The 25,929-nt window shown below is 40.8% G+C and overlaps 1 protein-coding gene and 1 pseudogene across 1 annotated transcript in view; one reads left to right on the forward strand and one right to left on the reverse strand.

The window, feature by feature from the left end:
* Positions 1 to 23,963, forward strand: part of LOC116973094 (ADP-ribosyl cyclase/cyclic ADP-ribose hydrolase 2-like) — a 33,757-nt gene extending 9,794 nt beyond the window's left edge. Inside the window, exons 4-8 of the mRNA XM_033020827.1 lie at positions 3,735 to 3,817; positions 8,776 to 8,852; positions 18,233 to 18,325; positions 22,072 to 22,158; positions 23,890 to 23,963. Coding sequence (XP_032876718.1) covers positions 3,735 to 3,817; positions 8,776 to 8,852; positions 18,233 to 18,325; positions 22,072 to 22,158; positions 23,890 to 23,950 — 401 coding nt within the window. The 3' untranslated portion in view covers positions 23,951 to 23,963. The remainder of the gene's footprint in view (positions 1 to 3,734; positions 3,818 to 8,775; positions 8,853 to 18,232; positions 18,326 to 22,071; positions 22,159 to 23,889) is intronic.
* Positions 1,354 to 1,462, reverse strand: LOC116983289 (annotated as a pseudogene).
* Positions 23,964 to 25,929: the final 1,966 nt, after the last annotated feature.

Genomic DNA, 25,929 nt, shown 5'->3' on the forward strand with positions numbered 1-25,929 from the left:
TCCAAACAGGCTGGATGATGTATTATGGTTGCAACACATCTCCCATTAGTTTATGTATTTTAGACATTGTCTTTAGGTTGATTGTCTGTGGCCCGCTGTGATCATGTCCATTGCTCTGGCCGTCTGTTTTGGATGGTGCTGCATGGTTCTAATCTCATTCCCAGTACCACCTAGAACCATGGTTGGGTAGGTCAGTCGGATACTATTAAAAACACCAGACGCAGAGTCTCGTAGTATTTCCATTAGTACCCCCCCCCCCCCCCCCCCCCCCCCCCCCCGATGAGGTTGCCAAATTGTGTTGGCCAGATTGTTACATGATGTAGATTCCCTTTCACCCATGTGGTTGATATGTGCTACCACAGTAGTGTTGTTAATTTATAATCTAATAACCTGTTTAATATATTCCAGAGCAACATGACTTTAGGCCATGAAAAAACACCCAACATTTCCAGGTAGTTATGCCCAGTGTTAGTAATAATGATGCTTGCTGTGTATTCAATCTTCCTCCACAGCTGGAGATGGAATTGGTAACACACCATCCTAGTGCATGGTATCCATATGTAGGACCATAGACTGGTTGCTGACAATGATAGGATTGGAGCAATGCCCAATGTTATCTTTCCACCATTTAGTTCCAATATGGCTTCTGTATGGCTTCATCATTCTATTGAAATGATCACCATTAATTTTAAGAGCTCATATTTTGGCCCTCTGTAAATCTTTATAATGTAAGGGTCTGAATTATGTGGCTGGAAACCATATGTTGCCAATATTCTTGCTACCAGTCTGATGGATGGTTTATCCTCATGTCAATGATTTTGCTGTATGCCTCTATTAAGGTTGAAACCTCTGTTGGCAAAGTTACTGACATGAGGAACTGAGTTAATGGTGAACCCCAAATAATCCCTTTAGTTTGAAGGCTTTAATTTTGATTTAATTGGATGGATAATGATCCTAGTTTCCAAATAATTGTTAAGTGGCTGTTACCGTTTGTTCAGCCCGTCCTAAGTTTCCACACAATTAGTATGTCATCCAAAGAAGCCATTACCATTGTGTGGCTGGTTGTCATATTTTGTAAATAACCTAGGTGCTAATGTAAACACATTAGGTAGTGCTCTATACTGCTAGAGCTGAGCCATCCAATTAGATAAAAATAACGTCCGTGGTCACCTGTTATGGGTACTGAAATTGTAAGCATCCTTTGAATCAATGCTTGCCATTTTCGTTCTTAAAACGAATATACTTAACAATAGAAAAGGTTTCTGTTCTTAAAACGAATATATCGCTTTATTTATTTTTCACTTTTTTTAATTTTTTTTTTTTTAAATTTCCATCTTTTTTATTTTTTTTTAAATTTATTTAATTTTATAATATATGGTCCCTAGATAAGGGATATATCAGACATTTAAACTGATAAGAACAGATATTATACTTGATCTTAGCCAAAAAGCCGAGATCTGATCTATGATTGATGCGTCAAGCGCCATATCCTATTTTGTTAGGAAGGGAATGCATAGATAATAATTCTTCCCTTGCAATGCAGCTAAAACCCTATCTGTTGCTGATGTCCAGTGTCTGTATCCCATATGACATATTTGGTAATTGGTGATTATGTCTGGATACGAGTAGATCGGCATCTGGTGTTCCATATCGTGTAGAAACATCAGCAAATACTATAGCCCAATATCCATTTGGTGTTCTCCTCCAAATTCCTCTCTCGATATATCAGCTCGACTAGAAGATTATGTGTTGTAAAATTCTATTATGTATCCCCGGATACTGTTTAAGATATGAGTGTCAAAAAGTTATTTATTCGATGTCTTCTCGCACCAACCTCCTTGCTTCCTTCTGGTTTTACTGTTTTCTTCTGGATCCCCGAGGCCATGTGTTGTGGGTGTACACATCTTCCAGCATAGGGGCGATACCTTTGAGGATGATGTTTGGACGTTTAGATGAGCTCCAGTTTGGCTTAATTGTCCAACTCCTTGACCTTCTAGATAGGTCACCCCCAAATAAAAAGATTTTGCTAGGAGGTTTCGGGTTTACACAGGCCCGCGTCAATCCCGGTTGGATGTAACCAGATGCATAAATTGATTAGTTTAGTACATTCAGGGATTTACAATCCCCGGTGGCAAGTGACAGCTATGGTGTCAGCTAATGTTTGCCCCTGCAGTAGATAGAAAACATATGGTCTATGCTGGCTTCTAACCTGGTTTGTAGATCTTTCCCAGTTAGCTTTACTCACAGCTGTACTGTTGTTCCCCCTGAAACATAGACAGACAGTCCCGTGTGACGTCCCAGATGGGAATGGAATTTGTTTGTAAATTTTTGGACTGCTAAATCCTTCAGTCACAACATAAGTATTCCTGTATTTCTATCAGGAAAGGACCAATAGTGCACTCTATGTACTTTGTGACTTAGAAAAGGCATCACCTCATTGTTACAGCTCTTACATCTGTTTACCTGTCCAGGGTTTGCCCTAGACTTGACCCCAGCACTCTTCTGACAGAAGAGTCTACTGGGGAGAGAGAAGCATGATTATAGCCCTATAGAAAAGGTGCTGCTTCCTTCTCCCCGAGTCTGTCTTTTCCTCAACCACTTCCCTGTAATAGTAGAAGTGAAATACAGCCCTGTATAAGGTGCTGCTATGGGACTTACCCACTGGAGCGGTGCAGTCCTATCGGGGAGCTGGCCGCTCGCAGCCGCAGGTCTGGCAGTTTTAACGCGGTGCAGTGCTTCCCGCACTGTGCCGCTCCTTCTCCACTTGGGCCTGGGGAGCTCCAACGCGGTCCAGTCCTCTCGGGGAACTGGCCGCTTGCGACCCAGGCCCAGCGGCTCCAACGCGTACTCGGTGCTCTCGGGCACTGACCGCTTGCCGCTATTTTTAGTGCTGTGGAAAACCCCAGCACCTTCCAGCCCCTCGGACCCATGTAGTATAGGTCCGTGGGGCTGTTGTCCGAGCCGTCGGAATGACGGCTCCAGAATGCTCCACCGCTGTCGGCGTCCTGCTGGAGCTGAGGTCGGCTCCGGCTCCCATTTAAGGGAGATAGTGGTGCCCCCGGCCGTTGCTGGCTGCCTGCAGTTCTGCAGACTCTCCCCAGCCAGTTTTCATCAGCCTGCCTGTAAAAAAGGTAAGTCAAGAAACTAAGTTCTCCTACCTTACTTGTTGCAGGTTCAATCCTGCCGTTTGGGAGGAATGTCCTCCCCTCGTAATGACTTGTTCACAATGCGTGTAGCGATAATGACACACGTGCGTAGTGGCGGGTTCTTCATGTAGTCACTCACGTGACTCTGATGTAAAATCACTGTTAATGTGCATTATAACTGAATCTCAAATTTATGCTATCCTTTCAACATGTTAATTGTGCACCAAGGCTTGTAACAATGCTTTGCCTACAGCCGTGAGTCGCATTTGGAGCATGCAAGGTAAATTTAAGATTTTCTGAGACTATGATTCTCAAAGATAGCCATTCAAACTGTAATGTCTGTGTTTGTTCTTTAATGTTTTTGTATCTAAAGTGCTATTTGAGATATTTTGTATTGTGTCAGCCTTTGCACAAATCTTTGGAATAATCTTTGTGTATCTGCCAAAGAAAATGGATCCAGCTAGCCTTAGCTTGTCCCATAGATCGTCTAAATCCTTAACAGTTCAGTTGATACCAAATGCAAAGATCAATGCCATTATTGAAAAAGTCTGATCTGCTTTTGCTTACCATATTCACATTGTTTTATAGGCATCAATTTTCAATCCTGCCCTTCAACAACTGAATGTGAAAATAACCCAGTGAATTCTTTTTGGATAATAGCATCTGAGACTGTAAGTTATCATCAGAAAAATATACCTATTTTTATAATCAACCAACATTTCCTTTGCCTCTTTCAAAAAGAGCAGGGTAAATCCTCCCTCTCATATTATATCCACATCCTTACCTTTGAATATTTTGCACAATTTTATATTTAGCTCTTCCATTACAGTTGCATATTCTATTTCTATTCTAAACATATCCTTCATCAATTGATTTTCATATTTGTCTAAATTTGGATCTAGTTTAGGTTAGATGGTGTCTCAGACACTGATCTCATCATAGAAACATAGAAACATAGAAAATAGGTGCAGGAGTAGGCCATTCGGCCTTTCAAGCATGCATCGCCATTCAATATGATCATGGCTGATCATACAACTCAGTATCCTATACATGCCTTCTCTCCATACCCCCTGATCCCTTTAGCCACAAGGGCCACATCTAACTCCCACTTAAATATAGCCAATGAACTGGCCTCAACTACCTTCTGTGGCAGAGAATTCCAGAGATTCACCACTCTCTGTGTGAAAAATGTTTTTCTCATCTCGGTCCTAAAAGATTTCCCCCTTATCCTTAAACTGTGACCCCTTGTTCTGGACTTCCCCAACATCGGGAACAATCTTCCTGCATCTACCCTGTCCAACCCCTTAAGAATTTTGTAAGTTTCTATAAGATCCCCCCTCAATCTTCTAAATTCTAGCGAGTACAAGCCGAGTCTTTCTTCATATGAAAGTCCTGACATCCCAGGAATCAGTCTGGTGAACCTTCTCTGTACTCTCTCTATGGCAAGAATGTCTTTCTTCAGATTAGGAGGCCAAAACTGTACGCAATACTCCAGGTGTGGTCTCACCAAGACCCTGTACAACTGCAGTAGAACCTCCCTGCTCCTATACTCAAATCCTTTTGCTATGAATGCTAACATACCATTCGCTTTCTTCACTGCCTGCTGCACCTGCATGCCTACTTTCAATGACTGGTGTACCATGACTTCCCAGGTCTCATTGCATCTCCCCTTTTCCTAATCGGCCACCATTCAGATAATAGTCTACTTTCCTGTTTTTGCCACCAAAGTGGATAACCTCACATTTATCCACATTATACTGCATCTGCCATACATTTGCCCACTCACCCAGCCTATCCAAGTCACCTTGCAGCCTCCTAGCATCCTCCTCACAGCTACCACTGCCCCCCAGCTTCGTGTCATCTGCAAACTTAGAGATGTTGCATTCAATTCCCTCATCCAAATCATTAATATATATTGTAAATAGCTGGGGTCCCAGCACTGAGCCTTGCGGTACCCCACTAGTCACTGCCTGCCATTCTGAAAAGGACCCGTGGATACCCATGGATAACCCGAGCAGAACGCATGTTGGACAATGAACTATGTCACTGGTGAAATTCTAAGATCTTTTGTGGTACCTTAAGACCATATGACTTTTCTTTCAAGAAATTGAAGGGTCTTATTCTGAGATTTGTGAAATTGTAGAAATGGAAGGAAAAAGCATGGTCTGAATAACAGAAGGGGGAAAGAGAGAGAGAGAGGGAGAGAGAGAGAGAGAGCGCACAATGAAAGACAAAGAGATATTAACTACCTTGCTGACTCTATTCTCTATGACGTCGATTACCTTTCCATCATGTGATACCAAAAACCACAATATTCTAACGAGCTGTTCTCTTCTATAGATCTCTTCTATTCCTTGTCTCCTTTTTAAAACTGAAAAGCTTGGTGATATTTCTATAGCTTCATATTTCTGTATTCATAACTTCAAGAAATTGTGAGGTGTAATGAATTACAGAAGCACACATTTTTGAGAGGTAAAACATGACTACATTTTGGCCAGGATATCATTCAAACCCTTGTTCTGTTGTGCATTATTCAAGCCATTCTGACTTCAATCAAAGCGGGTTTTGATAATAATGCGGGTATTGATCACAATATGGGTGTCTGCTAATTAAACTTTCAATGTAGGTTTGAGAGTGTTGAGCTCAGAGTCTCAGCTCAGAGCATTTTTAAATTACGCTGCAAACTAACCTTAGGCTGCAGCCACAGAGAGATGACAATGTTTTAATGTACAGGGAGCTGAGCAAAGCAGCAGCTAGTCTGGAGAGTCAAAAGATGTGAAATTCTTGAGTAAAAATCAGTGCTGGAAGAACTCAAAATGTCAACAGGTCAGGCGGTATCTGTGAAGGATTTTTAATTGACTGAAAGATACAGCATGGAAACAGGCCCCTCAGGTCCACATCAACCATCGATCACCCATTCACTCTAGTCTTTCTTGACCTTTCTTTCACACACTCGGGGCAATTTAGAAAATCCAATTAACCTACAGATCCGCACAACTTCTGAATATGGGAGGAAATTGGAGCACCTGGAGGAAACCCATGCGGTCACAGGGAGAACCTGCCAACTCCACACAGACAGCACCCAGGGTCAGAGTCAAATCCAGGTCTTATGCTCTGTAAGACAACAGCTGCACCACTGTGTCACCATTAGGGTAATGGGCAGATGGCATTTCAGGTCAGGACCCTTCTTCAGATGAAAGATCCCAACCCAACATGTCATCTATCCATTTCCCTCCAAGAATGCCATCCAAGATGCCCTACCTAAGCTAGTCTCATTTACCTGTGTTTGGCCCATATCCCTCTAAGCCTTTCCTATCTACATATCTGAACAAATGTCTTTTAAAAGTTGTTATTGCACCTACCTCAAATATTTCCTCTGGCAACTCCTTCCACATAACTCCTATGCCCTCAAGTTCTTGATTTCCCTCTTGGATAAAAACTATTCATTTACTCTATCTATTTCCCTCATGATTTTCTACATCTTATATTCACCCATCAGCCTCCTGTGGTCCAAAGAATAAAGAATAGATTGCCCAATCTCTCCTATAGTTCAGTCCCTCAAGTTCTGGCAAAATCCTCTTAAATCTTCTTTTTCTATAGTACGGTGGCCAAAACTGAAGACAATACTCCAATCCACCTCACCAGTCTTGTACAACCGTAAAATATTGTTCCTTTGTCTAGACTCAATTCCCTGACTGATGAAGGCCAATGTGCCAAAAGCCATCTTCACCAATCCTGAAGAGCCTTACACTTTTCAGTATTAAACTCCATGTTTGCCTGCTCACTCAACCTAACTCTACCCTGATACCAAGTCCAAATACTTTCATCACAACATGCCCACTCACCTATTTTCATGCCGTTAGCAAACTTAGGTACCTAACATGTTGCCTCCACCTCCAAGTCATTAATATAGAAAGCAAATAATTAACGGCTAGAACTGGTTCTTAGAAAACTTCACTATTTACATCTTCCCAGGATGAAAAAAGCCCAGTTATTCCAACTCCAAGTCTTCTTTACAATAACCATATAGTTGTTCTTTGTGGAGAAGAGAGGATTAGGCTTGGAGCAGGGACCATGGTAAGAAGGGAAGCGAAAGGACAGCATCACATTAAGAGATACTGGGGTCATGTACATAATACGATGATGATTGGAAACTCAGGTAGCTCAATGTCAATGTGATCAATGGAATGGGGGGATGATAGGCATGAGGGAGGTGTTGAGAGAATAAACTTGTGCCAGAGCATTAACACAGCACCGGCTGGGATAATGGTGAGTGTGCCAACATTTAGTGAATGTGGAGGTATGGGATCAAGAGTGGGAGACTGGTATGGATGTTTGGGAAGAGATTAGGGAAAGTACAACATTTGGCTGGAAGGAATCAGGGCAAGAACAGCATTTGGATTCCAGAAATGTTTGGTAGTGGGAAGATCAGGTCTTGCTGGATCATGTTTAGAATCAGGACTCTCAGCACATTGTGGATTTAATTGCTCAGTTGATGGGCCTGTAGATTGGAGCGTGGGAAATCAGGCAATGTTAGCGGGACAGCTCAGGCAGTGCCACCTGGGATTGATCCCAATGTCAGTAACTAATTTACGAATTAGTAATCCAATCTGGAGCTGTGCCAGTAAACCATGTTGTCCAGGCAGTGCCAAGCAATGGTGGTATCAGAACAACATGCAATTCCCCTCTGATATTCCAAAAGAAGCTTTGCACAGGGAGGGCCATACATCTCCAGAAAACTAGTTCAATCCTGGTGCTGCTCGCAGGAGAGTTGTATGTCTCCCTTGTCACTGTGTGGGATTTTTCCAGGTTATCCAGTCTCATCCTATATTGCAAGGATGTAAAGTTTTGTAGGACAATTGGTCACTGCAAATTGCCCCTACTGTGTAAGTGAGGAGTAAAATCTGAGGGACATTGAAGTGAGTAAAGTTAGTTGGGTTCAGTGTCAGAATTTTCCCTATTGTAAGAAAATATGATTTTTTTTTACAAACATTTTTGAGAGAGCAGAAGAAGTCTCAGGAAAACAATAACATGCCATTTGAAAGATCCTCCAATCTTTGTATCTCCAATCTGAAAGATTGTATCTCCAATCATGCAATGTTGCCCTAGTAATGCCGTGGAGTGGCAGTCTATAATTTTATGCTCAAGCCTCTAAAAGAAAGAAGAAATAGATGGAAATAAGTTGAATGAAATTATGACAGCGGAGATCTAAAGATATTAAGATCAATATTGTCGTGTAATTAAGGGTAAAACTGGATTAAAGCAGAGATCCAAAATCAGGCTCTTGTCTCTTGTTATAAACCCCACCCAGTTTCACCTTCTTATCACCTCAATAGTTTGCATGTTATACCGTGGAAAGCAAATATTATTCACCTACTTTATATCCAAATGTAATTTTATTCCCAAAATTGGCTTTAAATTAAGCATAGATTGTTCTTTTTAAGGTTTATGCTACACCATTTTTTATGTGGAATGGCAGTGGGTGAAGGGGATATTAATTCATATTTCTGAAGGGATGCTTAATTCCATTTTCATTCTGAATTAAAATAAATTATAAAGATAAATGTTGAATAATACAGCTCGTGAAATTAAAAAATATATATTTATGTGCCTGTCATTATAATTTTAGTACGCAAAAGAGGCAGAGGGAATTGTGAGTGTGATGCTGAATGGCTCCATTTCCACTGGAACCTTTCCTAAAGATGGGTAAGAGACTGGACATTGTGTCTTTTAGAAGCAATACCTGAAAGTTGTTCTTATTGAATATCCTAATTGCATTAGTTTCCTGGGCAGGGTTCATATATTTCAGAGATAGACACAAAGTGCTGGAGTAATTCATCTTAACACAGTTAACTTCAACATAGTTTATTCATTAAAAAATATATATATATGTTCAAGATGTAATTTGTCACAACTCATCATTTTATTTCTGTTACATAACATTAACATGCCATCTGTAATCACTCATTCACAGTGTTAAAGAAAAATGTTGATGAATAGATTACAGCACAATGACAGGTGGTTACAAAACCTCAGCTCTTCCCAAAGTATGCTTGTAGCGGCTGCACTCAGCTTCAAGTCAAGTCAAGAAGTTTGTTCGTCACATACACATACGAGATGTGCAGTGAAATTAAAAGTGGGAATGCTCGCGGACTTTGTGCAAAAAGACAAACAAACAAACAACCAAACAAACTATAAACACAATCACATATTCTTTTACATAATAAATATTGTGGGCGGATGGAAAAAACATTCAGTAAAGTTAGTCCCTGGTGAGATAGGAGTTTACAGTCCGAATGGCCTCTGGGAAGAAACTCCTTCTCAACCTCTTTTTTCTCACAGCATGGCAACAGAGGCGTTTGCCTGACCGTAGCAGCTGGAACAGTCCATTGCAGGGGTGGAAGGGGTAATTGCTCTGGAGTTGCACCTCCTGAGCTTGTCCTTTGGTAGATGGTCCTGCAACTTTGAGTGTGCTAGTGTGCAGCATAGATCTTGAACTGCAAATTGTACTGAAAAAACAGTCAGTTTCAGGCATACCAGACAGTAGCAATGTTAGAAAATTTTGAGATTTAAAAAATCAAGTCTGCAATTTATCCCATCAGATAAAGCATAAAACGAAGTTTAATTTGACACCTAATTCACTTTCATATCTTCAGTATTAAAAAGGTTATGGCCACATTCATATTCAGAAATTAGCATCTTGTTCCCTATTGCTTTTCCATTGACTTAACACAAAAGCTGTGATCGAGGACAGTCAAAAGCCCATAACTTTCTTAAAAGTTAAGAGAACTGAATGAAATTTTCAGTTATTATTGATTTAGGCATTCTAAAACAAATATAAAACACCTTACTTGGATGACCTGAAATTAAAGCATATAATTAGTTAATTACCTAATTTTAGCTAATCACAAAATTGACCGTTGTGACGGAAATAGTAATAAACACCCAGACTGCCTTGAAAATTCAAAAATGTGATATTCTCAAGAACAGAACTTTAATATTATTGTAACAGATAGGTAAATAAATTACAATTTCTACCAATAGACCAAGTCTTTATAGAGAAGATCAGTTGCTAGTTGGTACATTGGCATATCATAATCAGTAGCATCATCATACTCCTCAGATTGTAACCAATAGGCAAATCTGTACACCTTGTTTTTCCTCAACTTTTCAATTTTGGCATTGTAAACTACAAGTTTTTGGTCTTCAAACCACACATGACATGCCTTTCTGCCCACTACTTTCCCATTAAGAATATCCTGCAGATTCCATTTCTTAAGAAAAGGATATTTTTTTTATATAGCCTAAGTATCCAAATAACAAACTAATCCCATTCCCACAAGAATTCACAATATAACATGATTTTTAAATCTCATTGTCATGAATTTATATGCCAGATGGAAGGAATTTAATGTTTAATTCCCATAAATTAATCCAGAAACATCCACTCAAAATATAATCAAAATTATTATTTTGTGCACAATACATGTGACTCAAACTGTTGTGAATATTTAGTTTAAAAATAATGATCATGGAGAGAGAATAACATAAAATATAGACAATTTAGACAGCTTATGACATCATTGTCCAAAAAAAAATTGTGTTTTAATCATCTTGCGAGTGGGTGATTCTGGAACGCGATCGATTGGAACGTTGCATTTGCGGTGAATTTGAACCCCATCTCGGCAGGAAAGACACTGCCGGTTCGTATGGGGCCCAAATAACATTTTCGCAACGTAAAATTAGATTAAAGCCATCCCAAGCAGCAAGATTCTATGTAAACTTACCCTTTGTTTTGTCCCGTTCTTGCGATCCATCATGTTGTAGGCATTGAGGGGGTTAGATGTCGCCTTTTATTTTAATCCAATTTTTTTTTAAATAAACCGGGAATGGAAGTCCAATCGATTTTCATTAGCAGCTAGCAGCCCGAGGAAATCCGCCTCCGACAAGCAGTACAAAACTGGATTTTAAGTAAGAAATTAATCTTTCCAGTCCTACATAGATTTCATGCAGTGGTTGCAATTTTTGGCAATTGAACAGACTAAATTACTACCATTACCATCAGCACTACCTTACTAAAGACAAACCTACAGCATTACCCCCCCCCATCTGTGTACAATGTTTTATCTCCAAGTGTTCACAATGAGTTGGCAAAGACATTGGTCACATTGGTGAGTATTGTATACAATCACCACACTGCAGGAGAGATGTGGTAGCTTTAGAAATAATGTAGAAGTGATTCACCTGGATGTTGCTTGGAGTGAGGTGCTTTACATAGAAGGAGAGATTGAACAGGCTGGGTTTGTTCTCACTGAAACTTAGAAGGCTGAAGAGTAATTTTATCAAGGTTGAATACAGAATGAACCCCATAGATGGCCATAGCTAGTGTAGATAGTCATTTTTACTTCTAAGGTAGGGCAGTCTAAAACTAACGGACATAGATTTAATGTGAAAGGGGAGAAAGGGGAGACTGAGACGTGGCTGCAGGAGGATCGGGCCCGGGAACTTAATATTCAGGGTTATACACCCTATAGAAAGGACAGGCAGATGGGCAGGAGGGGGGGTAGCTCTTGCGAGGAAAGACATAGGGACTGACGAGGTAGAGTCACTGTGGATTGAGTTGAGGAATTGCAAAGGCAAGAAGACAGTAATTGGTGTTATCTACAGACCCCCAAATAGTAGCCCGAATGTAGGGTGTAAGTTACAGCAGGAGTTAAAACTGGCATGTAACAAAGGTAATGCTACTGTGGTGATGGGGGATTTCAATATGCAGGTAGACTGTGGAAATCAGATTGGTTCAGGACCCCAAGAAAGAGAGTTTGTAGAATGCCTCCGAGATGGATTCTTAGAGCAGCTTGTAATGGAGCTGACCAGAGAAAAGGCAATTCTGGATTTAGTGTTGTCCAATGAACCAGATATGATAAGAGAACTCGAGGTAAAGGAACCGCTTGGAGGTAGTGATCATAATATGATTAGTTTTAATCTGCAATTTGAGAAGGAGAAGGTTAAACCGGAAATGTCAGTGATGCAGTTGAACAAAGGGGACTATGAAGGTATGAGAGAGCTGGCAAAGGTAGACTGGAAAGGGATCCTAGCAGGAATGACGGTGGAACAGCAATGGCAGGAATTTCTGGGCATAATCCGGAAGAAACAGGATAATTTCATTCAAAAAAGGAAGAAAGATTCTAAGGGGAGTAGGAGGCAACCGTGGCTGACAAGAGACGTTAGGGATAGAATAAAACTAAAATAAAAGATGTATAACGCAGCAAAGAGTAACCAGAAGCCAGAGGATTGGGAAACTTTCATAGGACAACAGAAGGAAACAAAACAGGCAATACGGGCTGAAAAGATGAAGTATGAAGGGAAGATGGCCAGGAATATAAAAGAAGGACAGTAAAAGCTTCTTTAGATATGTTAAGGGAAAAAGAGTAGCAAAGTCAAATGTGGGTCCCTTGAAGGAAGACATGGGTGAAATTATTATGGGTAACAAGGAAATGGCAGAAGAATTGAACAGGTACTTCAGATCTCTTCACTAAGGAAGACACAAACAGATGTACTGGAGATCAGAGGATCTAAGGGGGTAGAGGAACTGAAAGAAACTTTCATTAGGTGAGATAGTATTGGGTAGGCTAATGGGACTGAAGGACGATAAATCCCCTGGGCCTGATGGTCTGCATCCCAGGGTCCTCAGGGAGGTGGCTCTAGAAATAGTGGACGCATTGGTGATTATTTTCCAATGTTCGATTGATTCAGGATCAGTTCCTGTGGATTGGAGGATAGCTAACGTTATCCCACTTTTCAAGAAAGGAGTGAGAGAGAAACCAGGGAATTACAGACCAGTTAGCCTGACTTTGGTGGTGGGAGAGATGCTGGAGTCAATTATTAAAGAGGTAATAATGGGGTGTTTGGATAGCTATAAAAGGATTAGTCCAAGTCAACATGGATTTATGAAAGTGAAATCATGCTTGACTAATCTTATGGAATTTTTTGAGGATGTGACAAGTAAAATGGATGAAGGGGTGCCAGTGGATGTTGTGGATCTAGACTTTCAGAAATCCTTTGATAAGGTCCCGCACGGGAGACTGGTGACTAAAATTAGAGCACATGGTATTGGGGGTAGGGTGTTGACATGGATAGAAAATTGGTTGGCAGACGGGAAGCAAAGAGTAGGAGTGAACGGGTCATTTTCAGAATGGCTAGCAGTGGCGAGTGGAGTGCCGCAAGGCTCGGTGTTGGGGCCGCAACTGTTTACCATATATATTAATGATTTGGAAGAGGGAATTAGGAGCAACACTAGCAAGTTTGCAGATGACACAAAGCTGGGTGGCAGTGTGAACTGTGAAGAGGATGTTAGGAGGTTGCAGGGAGACCTGGACAGGTTGAGTGAGTGGGCAGATGCGTGGCAGATGCAGTGTAATATAGATAAATGTGAGGTTATCCACTTTGGCGGCAAAATTAAGGGGGCAGATTATTATCTCAATGGGGTTAGGTTAGGTGAGGGGGAGGTGCAGTGAGACCTGGGCGTCTTTGTACACCAGTCACTGAAAGTTGGCGTGCAGGTACAGCAGGCAGTGAAGAAAGCTAATGGAATGTTGGCCTTCATAACAAGAGGATTTCAGTACAGGAGTAAAGAGGTTCTTCTGCAGTTGTGTAGGGCTCTGGTGAGACCACATCTGGAGTATTGTGTACAGTTTTGTTCTCCAAATTTGAGGAAGGACATCCTTGTGATTGAGGCAGTGCAGCGCAGGTTCACGAGATTGATCCCTGGGACGGCGGGACTGTCATATGAGGTAAGATTGAAAAAACTAGGCTTGTATTCACTGGAGTTTAGAAAGATGAGGGGGAATATTATAGAAACATATAAAATTATAAAAGGACTGGACAAGCTAGATGCAGGAAAAATGTTCCCAATGCTGGGCGAGTCCTGAACCAGGGGCCACAGTCTTAGAATAAAGGGGAAGCCATTTAAGACTGAGGTGAGAAAAAAAAAGGACCCTCCGCACCCCCCCTTCGGATGGCCATGCGACTTGGGATGGAGAAGCTACTGAAACCACAACGCTTGGATCTGGATCCCAACTCACCTGCTGCTGCAAAGAATTGGAAGCACTGGCTTTGTATACTAAATAACTTCTTTGATGAGTGTGGCAATGATGCACCAGACAGACTCAAGACATTAATAAGCTTCGTCTCTTCTGATGTATATGATTACATAGAGGAATGTACAACTTATGATTCTGCTATTGATGTACTAAGCAAACTCTTCGTTAAGACACCCAACGTGATATTCGCTCGACACCTCCTTGCTACTCGGAAACAAAAACCTGGTGAGTCACTTGATGAATTTTTACAAGAACTTCAAAGACTTAGTAAAGACTGTGCCTTCAAAGCAGTTACGGCTGATCAATATCGACAGGAAGTTATTCGAGACTCTTTTATCAATGGTTTGGCATCGCCTTTAATACGACAGAGACTATTAGAACACAAAACCTTGGATTTACAGTCAGCTTACAATCAAGCTTACTCTTTAGACTTGGCTCAGAAAAATTCAGATGCTTATGGCTCATCTAATGTGTATTCTGCAACTACTACAAAAGAATCTCACCCAAGTACTAATATGGAGCAAACCGAAACAATTTCTACTGATAAAGGTGCCCTTGCTGCAACATATAATTATTCAAAAAGGAACTGTTACTTTTGCGGGGGTAATATTCATAAGAGAGAGACATGTCCTGCTCGAGAGGCAACTTGTAATAGTTGTGGCAAGAAGGGACATTATTCTAGTATGCAAGTCCAAAGCAACTACTAAAAGTGTGACTGCTGCCATGTATATACCTTCTTTATGTGCAATTACAGCTGCATTTCCTCAGAGCTTGTCTCATGCAGCTACAACGGTATCCATTAATGGCCATACACTTAATGTACTACGTGATTCTGGCAGTTCAGAAAGTTTTATAAGTGAACAAGTTGTGGCCCGACTAAATCTAACTATAATTCCTTCAAATAGAGAAATCGCGATGGTTCTGACAACTCTCAATACTCAAATTATAGGATCTTGTATTGTAGACTTTATTCTGAACAAAACTAGCTATAAATCTGTATGTCTTGGTATTTTGAAAAATTTGTGTAGCGATATAATTCTAGGTCAGGATTTCCAGAAACTGCACAGATCACTTCAAATAATGTATGAAGGAACTATGCCTGATCTTGTATTGTCAAAGCCACCAGTATTGTGTGGTTTTTCGGCTGCATCTGTTGAATGTCCTTCATTATTCACTAATTTATCCTCCAAGTGCAAGCCAATTGCTACAAAATCAAGACATTTTAGTAAAGATGATAGGAACTTTATCAACACAGAAGTAACTAATCTTTTACAAGAAGGGATTATAGAACCCAGTTCTTCCCTTTGGAGGGCACAAGTTGTCGTGGATTAAGGACCCCTTGGAGAGACATAGAAAGAGACTGCATTGATTACTCTCAAACTATAAACCAGTTCACGGAGCTTGATGCATATCCATTAACTCGAATAGAAGAGATTATCAATACATTAGCTAAGTATAAGATATTCTCTACTTTTGACTTAAAAAGTGCTTACTATCAAATTCCTCTGACGGAATCAGAGAAGAAATACACTGCGTTTTGAAGCAAATGGGAAATTATATCACTACTGCAGAGTTCCTTTTGGGGTAACTAATGGCGTGGCTGTTTTTCAGAGAGAGATGGACAAACTTGTTGAACAGGAAAACCTTAAAGATAATTTCCCTTATCTTGATAATATAACTATAGCAGGAAAAGACCAAACTGAACATGATGAAAATGTACAATGGTTTTTAGATGTTGTACATTCTAAAAATCTAACATTAAATGAGGCTAAGTCAATAACATCAGTATCATCAATTAATATTCTTGGTTATTGGGTTGGAAATGATATAATCAAGCCTGATCCAGAAAGACTCCGCCCACTCCAAGAGATACCTGTTTCAGCAACATTAAACTCTCTACGAAGGGTTCTTGGGATGTTTGCATATTATGCTAAATGGATACCAAATTTTTCTGACAAAATTCAACCTTTGATTAGAGCAAAATCTTTCCCCCTTGACTCTACAGCAATTGGTGCCTTTACTTCTTTAAAGAAACAATTGGAATCTGCGACATTACACGCCATCGATGAGGGTCTCCCCTTTGTTGTTGAATGTGATGCCTCTGATTTAGCAGTATCAGCAACATTAAATCAAGGAGGACGACCAGTTGCTTTCATGTCTCGTACTCCCCAAGGTAGTGAATTGCACTACCCATCCTTCGAAAAGGAAGCTACAGCAATTATTGAAGCAGTGAGGAAATTGAGTCATTTCCTTGCTCGCCAGCACTTCACTTTGATAACAGATCAGCGTTCAGTAGCTTTTATGCTGGATAATCGGAAACGAACGAAGATTAAAAATAGTAAAATTCATGAATGGAGGATTGAATTATCTGCATATAGTTATTCAATTGAGTACCGCCCTAGTAAGGATAATGTTGCTCCGGGAACATTAACTCGAGCATTTTGTGCCTCTGTTCATTCTTCTGCACTCACTGATCTTCACAATGGGCTGTGTCATCCTGGAGTCACTCGTTTGTTACACTATGTTCGTTCCAAAAACTTACCTTTCTCTACAGAAGATGTGAAGATGACGTGTGCTTCATGTAGAATCTGTGCTGAATTAAAACCAAGGTTCTTCCGTCCTGAAGAAGGAAGTTTGATCAAAGCTACTCAACCTATGGAACGTTTGAGTATTGACTTCAAAGGGCCTTTACCATCCTCCTCTCGAAATGTTTATATACTTACCTTAGTTGACGAATATTTCAGGTTTCCATTTGCCTTTCCTTGTCCAAATATTTCAGCTGCTATGGTTATCAAATGTTTAGATCAACTGTTTTCATTATGTGGATTTCCAAGTTACATACATTCTGATAGGGGCACCTCATTCATGTCAAAAGATTTAAAGGACTACCTTTCTAAGAGAGGAATTGCAACAAGTAAAACAACACCATATCATCCTATTGGAAATGGTCAGGTTGAGAGGTATAACGGAATCATTTGGAAAGCAGTGAAACTGGCCTTAAAATCAAATGATATACCAGATCAGCAGTGGGAATGTGTTCTACCAGATGCATTACACTCCATCAGATCTCTACTGTCAACTGCTACCAATACAACTCCACACGAGCGGTTCTTTAACTTCAAACGGCGTTCTTCTAGTGGTACTTCTCTGCCATCATGGTTGACGAGCCCTGGGCCTGTATTGTTTCGTCATTATGTCCAATTAAATAAGAATGAACTTTTTGTTGATGAAGTTTAACTGACTGATGCAACCCTTCTTATGCAACTATCAAGTATCGGGATGGACGTCAGTCGACTGTTTCACTTCGTGACCTTGCACCATGTCCGTCTTCTCCATCAGCTCCGTCACTTCTTGATAACACTAATCGAGAACTTCCTCCGTCAGCTCCGTCACTTCTTGATAACACTAATCGGGAACTTCCTCCAACACTTCCAGCATCCTCTATGGAAACCTCTACAAGAAATTCTAAAATTGAAAATCTAAATAACAATACGAGTGAAGTTGATGACCAAGCAATATATCTACCCCCAGCTATTGAAACACCATTATCCCCTGAGGCTCCAGTGCTGCGACGGTCATCAAGACGTATTAAACTTCCTGACCGTCTCACCTTATAAATAGGAGGGGAGAATGAAGTGGGCGCATGTGCGCATGTGCGGAGCTCTTCTAGAGTGTGCGCATGTGCAGGACATTTCCGGAGTGTGCGCATGTGCGAAGTATTTCGGGCGGGAAAAGCCTGCGGAATCAGCCATGTTTGCCAGACGTTTCTGAGTTTATGTATTAAAGAAATAAGTTGCTTAAAGCTTAAATAAAGTGAAGTAAATTACGAGTAGTGAAAGTTTAATTTATCTCACAACAAGGGATATGGACCAAATGCTGGCAGGTGGGACTAGTGTAGCTTGGACATGGTGGCCAGTGTGGGCAAACTGGGCTGAAGTGCCTGCTTCCACACTGTATCATTATATGACTCTATGTTTCTCCCTATAGGTTTTTTGCAGAATATGAGCTCCCCAATTGGAATAAGAGCAAAATCTCTGAAGTAAGGATTTGGATCATGGACAACATCAATGGACCTGATAGGTAAAGGAATTAAGAGAAATCCATTTCTCAACAGATGGACGAGCACTTAATTAATTAAGTTATCCCTTTGTAAAGAAACTTGAACTTAGTGGTGAAAAACAATTAGATGTATATAGATGTAATTTAACACTAAAGGATTGCACCAAATATTACTTAACTATTTCAGTCCAGGTATTTAATAAGCAAGTTTGATCATTTTAAAATAGTGCCAGTAGGTATTTAGTGCAGTAAACTATCGCATTAGAAGAGCAATAATGAGAAAAAGTGCACTTTCCTTTTAATTGATAATTCTAAGGAAATCAGCTTAAAATTTAGAAATGATAGGAAGAGCCTAATTTATTCACAATATACCACAAAATGGAAACATGGCTGAATGACTAAGTGTGTGATACTATTTGAGGAATAAATCGTTTCCTTATATCTAGTGTTGGATGAGCAGAAATTTCATTTGAATTTAGTTTGGGAAGACCAAACTCTATGTTCAGTACTCAATGGAAACTCGATCTCAGTCCTCTCCCAGGCAAATCTTTGAGGTTAAACTGAACCGTCTGCAGTCTTAATCCCAATGTGAGCCTATGGATTTTTTTTTTAAGCAAAAATAATTTTAATCAATTATTTACAAAAATAATATGTACAATACAAAACAATACAAACAAACCCAACACGATAATAACAAATATTCTTAGATACTAAATGAACTGTGATACAACTATATCACTATCCTTATTAAAGGTGCACTCCACCCACCGTGGTGCCCAGCGGTCCTGGAAATCCCCCAGGGTTCCCGTGGGCAGCGCATAGTCATTGCTAATACCACCTGGGTGCAGACGTAACTCCGGAAAAGGGGCAGGCAGCTGGCTCGGGCAGAGCCCTCTTCTACCTGGCGCCGTGACTCGAGGATGGCCAACTTGGCCAGGCCTAGGAGAAAAACCTATGGATTAGGGTTGTGCAGGTCGGTTGTACTCCATCTAGTACACATACAGAGCATATTTCAAGGGGACGAATAAGCAAACCCACTTACTGAAGTATGGTGGTGAAGGTCTAAGCAAGTCTAAAGTCGTTACTACCATTATATATTGTGAAATGTATGCAAATAATTAGGCAGTCTGATGGAAATACAATCTAACTAAGTAGGTTAGTTAATGTTGACTGAAATAGAAACCGAAAAAGCTGGAAATACAAAGCGGGTCAGACAGCATCTGTGGGAAGAAGAGAGAGTTCATATTTCAGGTCGAAGACCTTTCATCAGAACTTTCTTTATTTTAACGTGGTCTTAATGTTAAACTCATGGAAGGTTGGTTAAGAAGGTTCAATGGTTGGGTATTAATGGTGGAGTAGCAAGATGGATTCAACAGTGGCTGAATGGGAGATGCCAGAGAGTAATGGTGGATGGTTGTTTGTCAGGTTGGAGGCCAGTGACTAGTGGGGTGCCACAGGGATCTGTGTTGGGTCCACTGTTGTTTGTCATGTACATCAATGATCTGGATGATGGTGTGGTAAATTGAATTAGTAAGTATGCAGATGATGCTAAGATAGGTGGGGTTGTGGATAATGAAGTAGGTTTTCAAAGTCTATAGAGAGATTTATGCCAGTTGGAAGAGTGGACTGAAAGATGGCAGATGGAGTTTAATGCTGATAAGTGTGAGGTGCTACATCTTGGCAGGACAAATCAAAATAGGACGTACATGGTAAATGGTAGGGAATTGAAGAATGCAGATGAACAGAGGGATCTGGGAATAACTGTGCACAGTTCCCTGAAAGTGGAATCTCATGTAGATAGGGTGGTAAAGAAAGCTTTTGGTGTGCTGGCCTTTATAAATCAGAGCATTGAGTATAGAAGTTGGGATGTAATGTTAAAATTGTACAAGGCATTGGTGAGGCCAATTCTGGAGTATGGGGTACAATTTTGGTCGCCTAATTATAGGAAGGATGTCAACAAAATAGAGAGAGTACAGAGGAGATTTACTAGAATGTTGCCTGGGTTTCAGCAACTAAGTTACAGAGAAAGGTTGAACAAGTTAGGGCTTTATTCTTTGGAGCGCAGAAGGTTAAGGGGGGACTTGATAGAGGTCTTTAAAATGATGAGAGGGATAGACAGAGTTGACGTGGATAAGCTTTTCCCACTGAGAGTAGGGAAGATTCAAACAAGGGGACATGACTTGAGAATTAAGGGACAGAAGTTTAGGGGTAACATGAGGGGGAACTTCTTTACTCAGAGAGTGGTGGCTGTGTGGAATGAGCTTCCAGGGAAGGTGGTGGAGGCAGGTTCATTTTTATTATTTAAAAATAAATTGGATAGTTATATGGACGGGAAAGGAATGGAGGGTTATGGTCTGAGTGCAGGTATATGGGACTAAGGGAGAATACGTGTTCGGCACGGACTAGAAGGGTCGAGATGGCCTGTTTCCGTGCTGTAATTGTTATATGGTTATATGGTTATATGGTTAATGTTAAACTATAATTACCTGGAAATGGGGGATTTGAGGATAGGAGATTAATGTGCAAAGGAAGGGAAAGGAGTAGGGTGACTGGGGTATTTGGGAGAGGGTGGGAGAAATGGGGTTGCATCTGGATTTGGAAGAGAGAGGGGGGCATGGGCATTACTTGAAATTGGAGAATTCAATCTTCATACCATTGGGTTGTGAGCTACCTAAGCGGTATATGAGATGCTATTCTTCCAGTTTGCCTGTCATCTCACTCTGGCAATGGGGGTGGCCAAGGACAGAAAGATCAGTATGGGAATGGTAAGTTCAGTGAATGGCTGCCTGGTCTACACTTGGTCTTACTGATGTAAAGGAGGCCACATTGGGGACATTGAATGATGTAGATGAAGTTTGAAGATGTGCATGTCAACCTCTGTCTAACCCGGAAGGACTGCTGGATGGGAGGAAGTGTAGGCACAAGTGTTATCTCTCCTGTGGTTGTTGGGGAAAGTACCTGGGGAAAGGGTGGGTAGGTTGGGAAGGTGCTTCAGAGGAAGTGGTCTCTGCCGAAAGGCAGAAGGGGTGGGAGATGTGACAGGTGGTGGAATCATGTTGAAGGTGGCGGAAATGTCAGAGAATGAGATGTTGGATGTGGAGACTGGTGGGGTGCAAGGTGAGGACCAATCAAATTGTCAGTGTTTAGTATCTAGTACTTTTTAAATTATCGGATTACAATTGAAATCACTCACAAAATACAAAATTAAAGCTAATACAACAACTATTTATCAATAGTATAGAAAGTATAGAGAGTTATGTTTCTGATCAATACATTTTCATCAGACTCCAAAGACATACATGTTTGTTGGTTAATCGGCTTTGGTAAAATAGTAAATTGTCCCTTTTGTGTAGAATAGTGCTAGCGTATGTATCAATCGCTGGTCACCGCGGACTCGGTGGGCCAAAGGGCCTGTTTCCGCACTGTATCCCTAAAGTCTCAAGTCTAAAGTTATGCTGCCTACTTGAATCATTCAATTTTGTAACTTTCTCCACAGATACTAAATGTTAGGCTGAGTATTTCCAGCATTTTCTTTTTCAATCCAAAATATTTTCCTTTATGCAGCATCTTTTCCTTTCACTGTTTTCAGTTTGAGGGATGGTGTGGCGAGCTATCTAACTCGAAAGGGAGTGCTTAGTTTGCAAGTATCTCATCGTGGGCAAGAACTGAATGGAAATCCCTCTGTGATGTGCAATGGCAATATTTGGTTTAGCATGTTTAAACTTACATCCTTAACCTATTATGAAAATATTTCCTCTTTCTGACAGAGAGTCGTGTGGGACAGGCACTGTTGAAGAGCTTGAGGAAATACTAAGACGACAACATTTCAACTACTCTTGCATTGACAATGTCAGGTAATACTGTTAACAGCTAATCTGCACTCCCAGTAAATTTCACCACTTTCAATGAACAGGTAAACATAAAAGTCCATTTGGTTTCAGACGTCACATTTACAAGATGTTCTTTAAGAAATGCCAGAATAAATTCCTGATAGAAGAGGGTTGGGGATGAATAGGTATGGGAGGTAGCAAAATGCAAAAATGTGATGGGAGAACTGCTATCTGCTCTGACAGCTCTCGGGCCAAACCTGATTGATTTTTTGAAGCCATGACCAAAAAGGTTGATGAAGGCAGAGCTGTAGATGTTGTGTACAGTAAGGCATTCAACAAGGTTCTGCATGGTAGGCTGCTCGGGAAGGTTGGATCTCATGGGATCCAAGGAGAGATAGCTGAATGGATAGCAAAATGGCTCCATGGAAGGAAACAGAGGGTAATGGTTAAAGGTTGCTTCTCAGACTGGATGCTAGTGGTATGTCTCAGAGTTTGGTGCTGGGCCCGTTACTGTTTGTCATCTACATCAATGATTTGGATGAGAACATACAGGACAAGATTAGCAAGATTGCTGATGATACAAAAGTTAGTGGTTTTGCAGTTAATGAAGATGGTTGTGAACAATTGCAGCGGGATCTGGATCGATTGCTTAGGCGGGTGGAGGAATGGTTGATGGAATTTAATACAGAGAAGTGTGAGGTGTTGCATTTTGGGATGTCGAACAAGGGCAGGACCTGCACAGTAAATGGTAGGGCTCGGGGTAATGTTGTAGAGCAGAGGAATCTAGGAGTACAGGTGCATGGTTCCTTGAAGGTTGAGTTGCAGGTGGATAAGGTGGTCAAATAGGCTTTTGGCACTTTAGACTTCATCAGTCAGAGTATTGAGTATAGAAGTTGGGAGGTCATGTTAAGATGTTCATGAGACCGCATTGAAAATATTGTGTTCATTTCTGGGCACCATATTATAAGAAAGATATTATCAAGCTTGAACGGGTTCAGAAAAGATGTACAAGGTTGTTGCCAGGGCTAGAGGGTGTAGGCTATCGGGAGAGGTTAGGTTGGCTGTGTCTTTATGCCATTGAGCGCAGGAGGATATGGGGTTATCTTATAGAGGTGTATAAGATCATAAGGGATAGATCAGGTAGAGTAGGGAAATCGAGGACCAGAGATAGGCTCAAGGTGAAGAAAATACTTAATAGGAATCCGAGGGGTAACATTTTCACACAAAGGGTGGTGGGTGCAAGCTGCCAGAGGAGGTAGTTGAGGCTGAGACTATCCCATCATTTAAGAAACAGTTAGACAGATACATGGATTGGACAGGTTTGGACGGATATGGACCAAGCGCAGGCAAGTGGGACTAGTGTAGCTAGGACATTGTTGGCCAGTGTGGTTGAGTAGGGCCGAAGGGCCTGTTTCCACACTGTATCACTCTATGACTCTATGGCTCTATGAATAGAAAATTGTTTTTCAGTCAACTCATTAAGGTTGTTTCTATTATGGGTGCATTAAATGGAAAATGAAGGCAGTATGGGCTGATATCCTTGTCAGGCATCCCATGTAATAAACAATACATGAAGGTAGCCCTGTTCAAAAAATTGTAGTCCCACGAGTCTGTGTATGTTTATAGGGATGTAAAATCAAGATTAGTGCTTACAACTTCCCAGTGGGTTTTCTTTACAAACACCATTCCTCACCTGTATATTCAGAGCTCCAATTCTACTTCAAAACATGTTTAACAATGTTTTTTTTCTTTCAGGACTATTCGCATCCTGGAATGTGTAGACTTTCCAAATGATGCAGCCTGCACTTGTATATAGCTGCAAGATGATTTAATGTCTACTGAAATAATTTCTCAAAAACCCCTATTCTGTTATGCATTTCACATGCACATTTGCTTTTGACGTATTGTGTTTGCTTCTATGGCATTGATAAAATTGTATTAAAAAAAAAAAAAAATATATTACCAATTTTTTTAAAGATCAAAATGGTTCTTGTTTAAAAGAGAATTCAGCAACCCCAGCCTCTCTATAAGAAGGGTGGCAAATCTGTGGGATTCATTGCCACAGATGTCTATGGAGGCCAAGTCATTTGATATTTTTAAGATGAAGATTGACAGATTCTTGATTAGTAAGAGTGTCAGGGATTATGGGGGAAAGCAGGAGAATGTGGTTGAGAGGGAAAGATAGATCAGCCATGATTGAATGGCGGAGTAGACGTGATGGGCTGAATGGTCTAATTCTGCTCCTAGAATTTATTAACTTATGAACTTATTAAGAGGGCGTGCCCAATAAGCACAACAAATGGAGGCACACTTTGATTGTAGTGCTCTTTCTGAGATCTGCATTCCTTTAAGTAAGCTTTAAAAATAGAACACAACGCACGTCTTATTGTTCACCGAATCTCCCACTGACACGTTCCCAGCAAAAGAGAGCCTGACAATGAATCTCAGGTCCTGTTGTGACACAGGTAAGTGCAGGATACTGCAGCTCCAATTTTGATAACAATTCTGGCAGTGATTAATACCACTGATTCGAGAATTATATATGAGCAGTGCATGCATGCAGCTTTGTCATCACAAACATTGCAATTTTAAGAACAAATACAGACAGATAACAATTTAAAGTAAATTGATTAGTTGGAATAAGTCAAATGAAGACACTGCTGATGCTGGTTTACAAACAAAGACAGAAAGTGCTGGAGTAACTCAGCGGGACGGGCAGAATCTCTGGAGAAAATGGATAGGTGATGTTTCAAGTCAGGACCCTTCACATTGAAGAAGAGTCCCGACCTGAAAAGTCACATTTCCATGTTCTTCAGAGATGCTGCCTGACCTATTGAGTTACTCCTGCACTTTGTATCTTTTTTAGAATGTCAAATTACATCAAAGAACATCAAAGAGGAGGACGACTGATCTTTGGGCCTTCCCTCACAGTAGGAAACTTTGATTCCGCTGTGCAGGGGATGTTTATGTTAAAATACTATCGTGTTTTGTTCTTTTTTTATTCTTATAGCTGTATAGTGACCCCAAATTTCACTGCACCAATTGGTGCATGTGACAATAAATGTCTCTTGAATCTCTTGAATCTTGAGATAGGTCTGGATGATGACATTCAACTGGCAGTTGGAGTGGTGCCTGAATATAGAAGCCCTGTTAATATAAGACTGCATTTAGAATATTGTGTTCTATTCCGGGCACCATGTTATAGGAAAGATATTGTTAAGCTTGAAAGGGTTACGAAAAGATTTATGAGGATGTTGCCAGAACTAGAGGGTGTGAGCTATAGGGAGAGGTTGAGTTGGCTGGGTCTCTATTCCATGGACCACAGGAGGATGAGGGGAGATCTTATAGAGGTGTGCAAAATCATGAGAAGAATAGATCGGGTAGATGCACTGAGTCTTTTGCCCAGAGTAGGGGAATCAAGGATCATATGTTCAAGGTGAAGGGGAAAAGATTTAATATGAATCCGAGGGGTCACTTTTTCACACAAAGGTTGGTGGGTGTATGGAACAAGCTGCCAGAGGAGATAGTTGAGGTTGGGACTATCCCATCTTTTAAGTAACAGTTAGACAGGTACATGGAAAGGACAGTTTGGAGGGATATGGACCAAGCGCAGGCAAGTGGGACTCGTGTAGCTGGGACATTGTTGGCTGGTGTGGGCGAGTTGGGTCGAAGCGCCTGTTTCCACACTGTTTCACTCTATGACTATGACTCTAATCTACAATATCAGAAATAGAAGCAGGCCAATCAGCTTCTTCTGCCACTTAATAAAATCATGGCTGATCTTTTACCACAGTG

The sequence above is a fragment of the Amblyraja radiata genome, chromosome 1 (assembly GCF_010909765.2).
Source record: "Amblyraja radiata isolate CabotCenter1 chromosome 1, sAmbRad1.1.pri, whole genome shotgun sequence".
Lineage (NCBI taxonomy): Eukaryota > Metazoa > Chordata > Chondrichthyes > Rajiformes > Rajidae > Amblyraja > Amblyraja radiata.